We start from the raw sequence: 9,955 nt of genomic DNA, 5'->3' as shown, positions 1-9,955 counted from the left end.
TTGAATATATGTTGAAAGTTTGCATTTCGATAGTTCTGTGATGGGGGAAGGCTTGTTCAACTTGCTCGATGACTTGTTTTTCTATTGTGATGAATAAACATGCTAATCTTTAGATATATGATTTCGACATAAAGCCTACTCATGTTGATACTCATGTTGATATTCTGCTTATACATCAAGCTTTACATGCTTGAGCTCGGGTACTACCGTTTTCTATATGCTGCTTAGTTGGATCTATCTTATTTCTGTTCTCTTCAAAGAGAAAATTTTGAAGAGAAGATTACTCTAACTTGAGACTTTACTGATAGAACTGTTTGTGCTTTGTTAATTATTTTATTGGGATCACTCAACTCGAACTTTTTACTTGTCATTCAGATATGTGATACGAAAGGGATCACTTACCAAAGTGATTATTCTGAATCTATTGTTGGAGATTGCAAGTAAATTTGCAATCAACTCTTCTTCTTTTCTTAGTTACATCAATAAATTAAAGTCTATTTACTGATCAATAGATGGAAACCTTTTAGCTATGTTATAAAGCATAAGCATTTTTCTACTTAAAGGATAGCTAAGTTATCTACCATACAGATGAAGGATAGTAGTGGCTAACTCGATGTTAATTAAATAACTAAATTTACAATGTAATGGCATGTATTAATTAGTAACTTCTTACGAATAAATACACCAGAAATTTCTTTCCACCAAGACCTCCATAGCAGTGGCCTTTATAAGCCAGATTATCTTCTAATTCTGGAAACCCGTAACACTGTCTGGAGTTTGATGGTAGCTCCAGTCATAATAAGACAGACTATTTTGCTCATGTTGATATTCTGTTGATATTCATGTTGATATTCTGCTTTTAGGGTTGGCACTTATGTTCATATTCTGCTTATACAAAATGCTGATATTCTGCTTATACATCAAGTTTTACATGCTTGAGGTCGGGTACTACCGTTCTCTATTTGCTGCTTAGTTTGATTTTAATTTCTTGATAAGTCATATGTCAAGCATTGGAGTATAATCAACTAGTTAAAAGTTACTATAAGATTATTAATATTTTCTGAGATTTTGCTTGACGGTAAATGTTTCCTGAACCTCAGTGTTTTAGTTGGTGTGTAGTAACACACTACTTTAGACTTGCCAGGACGTCATATATATGAACTGCTTGGTGGATTTGAAAAGGCATTACTTTAGTTTATTCCTCTTGCTAACGAGGTTGTTGCTTATCAATTGATTCCTTAGTTGTGATATGAAATATTATATCTGAACTAGGTACATGACGGGACCATGGGTGGTGCTTTTCTATTCTGTCTCTATTTTGAATTTTAGTCACCTAGATCTTAGTGAGTAAGATATGTAATTGGCATGTCAATTTTTTGTCGTCTAACCATCTACCACTATATGTGTACAGTGGCATACTCATTCAAATGGTGAGCTTGTTCAAGGAATGACTGACACACTGATCCAGAAAGCTGTCACATTTTGCATTAGGGAACAAACACTGGCTTAATTGCCTTAAGTAATTACTTTTAGCGGCAATAATAAGGGTCTTTACCGGCACCTGACATAAATGCCACTAAAGGCTTTAGCGACATTGGATCCAATGGCATTTAATCAAATGCCGGTAAATGTATTTGTGGCAATAACTGTTGCCGCTAAAAGAAAAATCAATTACCGCTAAAGGTCTCTTTTGGTGTAGTGAGACACATAAGTAACTCATCTTGAACAAATATAAGTAAAAGAACATTTCTGTTAGTCACAATTTGCACTGTGCAAATTCCAGACCATGAAGCCATTTCAACAGATGTTTAGGTTATCTTACCTCTAGAATCATATTTGTAATACTTGTGATACGGTAAGAGAGACTGAAATCGCTGCCATGACTGCAAGTTTGAATTTTTGGGTAAAATATAGCATGATTTTGTAATTATATTTCCCAATCTAATTTTTTCTTCTTTCTTCCTGGTTATGAAAAAAATATGTTTTCCCTTTCTATCTCTTTTAATTTCTTCCATTTTCGTCTTTTGGATCTATTTGTTGAGGTTTCCAATTCTGGTAACTTGGTGCAAATTTGTGAATTTTTTTTTAACTATTACTATTATTTATGCAAGGTTGTATGTCGTATCAGTGATGGAAAGACATGTCAAGGACTCATTAGTAAGTTCATTAAGAGTTATTTTTTCACTACAGGCCAACACCTAATGTCAATTTATAAATTCTTGCTAGGAGATGTATTTTAGAATTCTATTGTATTATTTTGTTATACAGATTCAGAAAATACAGCATCACTATCACACCTTCTTATAGTGTGGATCAATGGAGGTACATTTCTCTAATAACATTAATTTTCATATTATTAATTTGATTGAATCTTTTCCTTAACATAACAATTTTGATTGAATCTTTGTTTTAATGGTATCAATTTTGTCGAATCTAAACTCTTAGGTCATCTGTGAATTATATGGTGCTTTTAGGAAACATGATTCTTTTCAGCCAAGGATTGATGAGAGCCTAATGTATAATAAGTATTTTTAAATTTTAAATGATTTTTCTTATTACTTGACTGATCAATATTCAAAAAAAATTATCACCCTAAAATTGGACAACAATGATTGATTGTAATTGCTATAAACACAAAAGATAAACGAACATGTCTGATTGAGGTCGAACTTTCATACTCAAATACAAGGTCAGACCACACCAATTGGGATGATACTTCAACTACTACACTTCTTCAGAAATAATTAACTATCATTTTGCGAAATTATGTTATCACCGTTTGATTTAACTCCAGAATACTTGAGTCACAAAGTTAAATCTTTGAGGTACTTCTGTTAGGAGTATAAGTACAATTTGATAATATCCCTCTTGTTCACAAAATATGTCATAAAGACATTTTCTTACACTTGAAAATTAGGTATTTGGAAATTTACACGGTTAAATTTTTTATTATATTGATGGCCGCTTGATTGTGTAGTTTGCAAGTTTGTTTTTCCTTTTACAAAATTCAAAGCAACTTAATTGATGGTTTATTTGTATATGTGTGATGCCACCTAATGACAAAGATGAGTCTTTAGGACTACGTACTTTTGTTTTTCTTAAAAGAGAGAAAATTATACATGTTGAGATATGTTGTATCTATTTTCACTCTTAATTGTGATGACATTTTCCTTTTGCAAGATATTGACAATGAAATGACATAACACTTGAAGCGGTTGACAAGTTTAATATTCATTATTAGAATGAAATCTTTTTCAGTTTAGAGGATATTTGTTTCTTAAGAGATGTATGATTAATAACACACAAGTAGCAGGAGATGATTATAGTGTTGCACAATTATTATTAGCGGTTCTTATGCTCTATCTTTGTTTGAAAGAAGAACTCGAAGAAGCGGAGGATCTATACTAGCATGGCAACAACTACAGGTAGATTTGTATGCAAAATTGTTGAGTTTGAGCTATATATCACACTTTTTTAGGGATAGAATTTTATTATTGACATGCTTGATGAATATATGTAAACTTTTTTGTTTGAGATTTCATTTTGTAAATGATTGATTCCATTAGTTTTAAAAAAATGTTTCTTCGTTGGGATGCAATTATGATTCTAAAGAAAAAAATATAGGAAACTATGTTGCAGGAGGATGTCGGTATAGTCCTCTATTACTTCTTGAAATATATATGCTTATTTGATATGTTAATCTTCAGCTAAATATCTTACTGGAATCAACTTGCCCCTTAAACAAATTTTATCACATGAAAAGTGAAATTGCACTCTCTATTTAATTTTGTGACTTATAATTTATGCAAATAAAACTTTACGCAATCACCAAAAGTCATTTGGAAACATGCTACAAGTATTTGAAAACAAGGTAACATAGAAGCACGGGCCAATACAATCTAGTATATATAGATATTAGCCAGAAGTAGCTTGATTTAAATTTGAAGTGGAAAGTAACAATTGTTCATGCAGGTTGAGAATATACTAACTTGCCTTTAACCAAATTTTGCCAAAAGTTTGGTAATTCATGCAAGAAGAAAGTCGTTTGCATGTCAAATTAAACAAGCACCCCTCATATAAATGGGGTATATATGTTTAATATAGAGAAAAGTAAGGGTGTCAATTGGGACAGTTCAGTCAGTTATTTCTAAAAAATTATATCATCTCAACTTTTTGGGGTTTTATAGTGTATAACCAAAATTAGATTTTTCAAAATTATTTCAATTATATCGATTTTCTTCGATATCGGTACGTTCCGGTTAATTTTTAATTTTTTTTTTTACTTTTAAATATCACCTAAAATTATACTATTATAAAATATGTCTTTTGCAGGTATGTTCTTGAAGAAGCACTTCAATCATTCACCAAGATGTCAAGAATGTAAAACCTTGTTACCGCATTGTTTGATCTTAAACATTTAATAGGAGTGCTTGCATATGTTTGGCCGTATTGTTTGATGGAGTACCTATTATACTATCTAAGACTTGGGTTATATTTATACTAGTGAATTCATCCGCGCTTCGCGCGGTCATGAAAAACACAAATAATTTACTAAATATTATTTACATAGAAGAGGTATTTTATATATATATAAATGTCTTCTTATGTATATTTAATATATTTGAATTTTAGTTGAAATTTTTAAATACTTTTTGAGAATTCCTTCTTACATAAAAAGAATATAAAATAAAATAATTATATTATACCTTCCTATAAATGTATAGATGTATAATTTGGTTCCATAGGAAAAAAATATGAAAAAAAATTACATGTAATATCTTCTTTAGATGAAAGAACGTAACATTCTTATGATTTATAACGATTTAAAATAAATAACATAAATACACTATTTTTGAAAGTGAAAAAAAAAACGATAGAAGAATAAATAAATAAATATAGTTTTAAAGAATAGGTGATATATATTGGATTTGGTAATTATAATTAATATACTTTTACTGTAAATAATTAATAGTTACAATTAAATAATGAGTAATATTTTAATCCTGGAACTTTTACGTACCAATTAACTTTAATGTAGAATAATAATTTTTATAACATGAAAAAAATATAATTAGCGTTCTTGTTCTTAAAAAGTCAAGTCAATTAATTATTGTTATTATAATTTCAAAACATTATGAGCATGTAAGCCAAAATGAACTCAAACAATGATGACCCAAAATGCCCTCTTCTCGTATTTATTCTATATTTAAGTTATTTATCCCGATACAATATATATTTGACTAAATATACATACATCATCTTCTGATTTTGAATTTTAGAGATAAATCTAGCACTAATTTATACTACTAATTAGAACTAAAAGAAATTATAGATTTACAACAATAAGAAGTTCATACGAGAATTAAACTTAAATGTCATCATAAAGATACACAAGAAAGAAAGAATGAAAGAAATAATACAATACATATATCATTGTGACTTTAATCATTAAAAATAAAAAATAGAAGGAAAAACAAAATCAATACATATTGTCTTAAGATCTTGTCATATCCACTTCACAAGTCTATCAATATTCAAGAGCTTTCTTCTTCTTTTTCAAGTCAAACAAAAGACAGAGAGACATCACTCTTGTTGATATCCACTTCACAAATCTATCACTATTCAAATGCTTTCTTCGTAAAAAATTAAATTTAAGAGACATCATAGAGATATATATAAAAAAAAGAGAAAAAAAAAGAAAGTAAAAAGGAATAGTACAATACACATATCATTAAAAATAGAAGGAAAAAGAAATCAATGCATAATTATCTAAATTGTTGTCAATATCACAAGCCTATCAATATTCAAGAGTTTTGTTCTTCTTCTTCTTCTTCTTCGTTTTCAAGCCAAATAAAAGCATGAATATAATACTATAGTAAAAATGAAGGATAACTTTGGATAAAATCTCATGAAACAAAAAATATGAATTTATATAGAAATAATAGAGGATTATCATAAGGTATCTTAACTTTCATATTTAATATTTAAGGATTATGAATATGAAAAGTTGTACATTATGAGAGTTATAACTATATGCATATTAAATCTAATAAAGAAGATATATTAAGGTGGGAGAGGGTTATGAATATGAAAAGTTGAAAATTATGAGAGTTATGAATATATGCACATTATATCTAATAAAAAAGATATATCATAGTGGGAGTTGAAAAGTTGAGTAATTGAATATAAAGACTTTATGAGTTATTAAAATAAAATAAATAATTAAATGAAGAAAAATGGTATAAAAAAAAGGAGGAAAAAGATAAATATAAATGGAGGCCATAGAGAGGTGCCACATCACCTTGTCTATGTTCCTCCTTTATATAAATATATAAATTTGAAAAATGTTATAAAATATGAGTATTTATTTATTAAATTAACATATTGTTGATATATAAAATATATTAACATATATGTAAGGTTATTTGGTTCGGTTTCAAAAAATTTTTGATTTTTTTTTATAAATTAAAAAGTTCACCCTAATTGTTCGGGACAATTATACACTTAATAAAAATCCACAATTTTATTTGAAAAAATGATATAAATTGTTCGGTACAGTTAGATTCGGTCGATTCGATCGATTTTTCATATTCTTTTGACACTGTTAAGAAAAAGTACACAACATACCCTAGAAGTAAACTACTTACGTGATACGCCCCTTACTAATTTTGCCAATACCCTTTCAATCTTAACTATTTACCCGAATGCCCCTATGTTGTTTTTGAAGGCCTCTTTATACATATGAGTAATTTCAACATTTTTTCTTTTAAAAAATGGAAAAGGGTTAAAAATACCCTTAGACTATTCGAAAAGGTCTAAATATACCCCCCATTTACCTATTGGGCTAAAAATACTCCTTAGTTTACCTTTTAGTCCGTTTATACCCTTAAAACTAACAACCTTTTTAAAAAAATATATTATTATTATTTATTGCATGTCATTTTCTTATTGGATAAATTAAATTTGACCCCATTTAATTTTCTCCTGCCCACCCATTCTAGTTGCCCATGACCCAAACCCAAGAAGAAGACCCATAAAATAGATTGATTGATTCTTTTTTCTTTAACCTTAAGTCTCTTTCTTCTTCCCTCTTTTCCTATTAAAAATTTTCAAGACTACTTTCAATCAAATGATACAATTTCCAGTGCAATACTATCTTGAAGTGGAAGGATTCAAGGAGTATTGATTTTGGAAGTCTTATGTCAAATATAACATAGCAAATTAACATAGTTCTAAATTTAAAATAAATTAGTCTTATGTCAAATATAACAATATACATAAATATCATTACTGACGAGTGTTATTGATACCGATGTCATTGCTGATGCCGAGGTCATTGACAATGAGTTTTTTTTTATGCTGAAGTTATTATCGATGAGTGTTATTGATGTCGACTTATTGAGATCATTGGGAGCAAGTGTTATTGATAATCTATCAAGTCTACCAAAAAAATAAATGACTTGAAATATGAAGTCTCAAGTCAATACTACTAAAACAAATGAAACTAAAAATATAACATAAGATCTAAATTGAAAATAAATTAGTCTTATATCAAATATAAAATAACATACATAAATATGATTTAAAAAAATAAAAAAATAAAAAAACTTAATTCTATAACCTTAGTGAACAATTTAATTTAAAAGTTTATTTAGGGGCCAATTGCTTGGATTTACGAGCACGAGCCATTGAAAATGTGGGATTGGGAAGGGTTTAGTATTTAAGTTTTGGGATTTTGGTGTTGACAGCTTGCAAAGTCCTTTGGCGCCAATTCTCTCTTCCCCACTGAAAATGCAGCGGCAGAAAACTTTACTTTCGTATCTCAAGAAACCTTCGCCGGAGGACCAAAGCTCCGGCGATAACACAATCAATGGCCGGAAATTTCTAAGTAAAAATGCAGTTCCGATAGACCTTAAGGAAGAAATATTGGGAACTGAAACTCCTCCTGAGAAGGTGCCACTCCCGTTCAACAATGGCCATAAGTCTTCTGTTTTCTCTTCTATTAAGCACAAGTTTAGCAGAGAAAAACCACGGTATCACTTTTTGCTTTTTCGTATTTTTAATTTTTAAAGTATTTTATTGCTTATAGTTTTGACTGCTCTGCATGGTCTTATTCATACTATACATTCTATTACTAAAAGCCTTGTCAAAATTACCATTGTGAAATTGCTTGATACTATTGCAAATTCTGCTTTAATTGGAGCTACTGTGTGTTACAATTTTTGGCTCTCTATTCTAATTAATTAATATAAGCCTGGTCGAAATTATGTAAATTTGCCGACTTGCTGCTTTTTTAGTTATTTCTATTTTCTTATTTCTTTCTGCCTTATCTACTGAAAACAAGGGTTTACATTTCAGTCCTACAGGTGGTGTTGTTATGCTTCGTTGTTAATATTTTCAGTTGTTGCAATAACCATGTTCTTAGATTTTGGTTCTATTTATTTTGTTGTGGGTGATGGAATGCACACTGATTCCTAGCTATTTTGATGGCTATTTATTACTACTATGTTGCAGCTGAAATGTTGTCCATCATTTGATTTTATTGTATCTGCAAAATATTCATACCATCTTGTGAGATGGGGTATGATATTAACTACTTTTTGATGTTGTGTACAGGAATATTGCGAAAGGTGATCCATGTAACATATCCTCTGTTTGTACAAAAAACGAAGGATCAGACGGATTGGGGAATGCTTCTGTTTCCTTACAATCAGGCACTAATAGAAGTTTTGTTAGTTCTACTGGAAATAGTAATCAAGAGGGTAAAGGATTAGTATCTCTTATTCCAAGTGATGATCATGGTTTTGGACCAGAAACACCAAGTATGCAACCTTATGTACCTGGATTAAAGCGAGACCAAGACAACATTTGTTCCTCGGGGGATAGGAGTGATTGCTTTTCATTGAATGCAAGCAAGAGGATTAAAAGTCTTAAGGGCTTGAATTTTGAAAGGAAGAACCTTGAGGAGGAGTTTGAAATGACTAGCAAGTTTGAGTGGCTTCATCCATCTCAAATCAAGGATGCGAATGGTAGAAGACCAGGGGACCCACTCTATGATAAGCAAACACTCTATATTCCTCCTGATGCGTTGAGAAAAATGTCCGCTTCTCAGAAGCAGTACTGGGATGTCAAATGTAAATACATTGACATTGTGCTTTTCTTTAAAGTGGTTAGTTCTGCTTTTCCCTCTTGTATATTCTTCCTTCAAGCTGCTGTATGTCATCAACTTACTGGACAAAAGTGACTTTCCCCCGTAATTTTATGCTTGTTCATTCTTTTTCTTTCTAGTGCAACAAGTTTTTGTTGTATGAGCTTTTGCTTTTAGATAGTGTTAAGTGCTGATTTTACTTCATCATATTTAAGAAGTTGAGCTATAAGACAACTGAAAATAGTAACGATTCAGATGGATAGGCTTGTGAATATTGAGTAAATAAATTACCTTAAGGCTTCTAGTTGGAACTTGGGAACAACCATAATTATTATCTGAGATGTAGATTCTTCTATTTCATTATGGTAGGACTTGGTCTGTGTACTCAGGGCAATGACAATATGGTTACACTTGTTACATGCCTTGAAGTATACCCTTGGAAAAGAACTTTGAAGTTTAAAGCCATTAAGGAAATTTTATTTCTTGTTCTTTTGATATTTTTGTCATATGAGTGGACTCTTATGCACTGCACAGTGATATTTACTGTAACAATTAAGATAGAAGTTAAGTTATGCATTAGTTTGGCATTGAAGACATGGACCTCATTGATCTGCAATTAAGTGGTGGAAGGTATACCTGGTACAAGGGTGATAACCATATCACAGCATCCAGGTTAGACAGGATTATGGTCTCCACAGAATGGAATAATCTTTTCACCAACATAAAGCAAACCACTATGCAAAGAGTGACTTCTGATCATGTTCCTATAGCCTTGTTGTGTGGACATTGGGAACAATCTAAATCCTA

The 9,955-nt window shown here is 30.4% G+C and overlaps 1 protein-coding gene across 1 annotated transcript in view; it reads left to right on the top strand.

The window, feature by feature from the left end:
* The first annotated feature begins 7,669 nt into the window (after window positions 1-7,669).
* The window catches only part of LOC102603118 (DNA mismatch repair protein MSH7), a 66,062-nt gene continuing 63,776 nt past the window's right edge, over window positions 7,670-9,955 (top strand). Inside the window, exons 1-2 of the mRNA XM_006341202.2 lie at window positions 7,670-8,033; window positions 8,617-9,169. Coding sequence (XP_006341264.1) covers window positions 7,792-8,033; window positions 8,617-9,169 — 795 coding nt within the window. The 5' untranslated portion in view covers window positions 7,670-7,791. The remainder of the gene's footprint in view (window positions 8,034-8,616; window positions 9,170-9,955) is intronic.

Source organism: Solanum tuberosum, unplaced genomic scaffold (genome assembly GCF_000226075.1).
Source record: "Solanum tuberosum cultivar DM 1-3 516 R44 unplaced genomic scaffold, SolTub_3.0 scf00022, whole genome shotgun sequence".
NCBI classification, from domain to species: Eukaryota; Viridiplantae; Streptophyta; class Magnoliopsida; order Solanales; family Solanaceae; genus Solanum; species Solanum tuberosum.
This window is presented reverse-complemented; position numbering and strand designations above follow the sequence as displayed.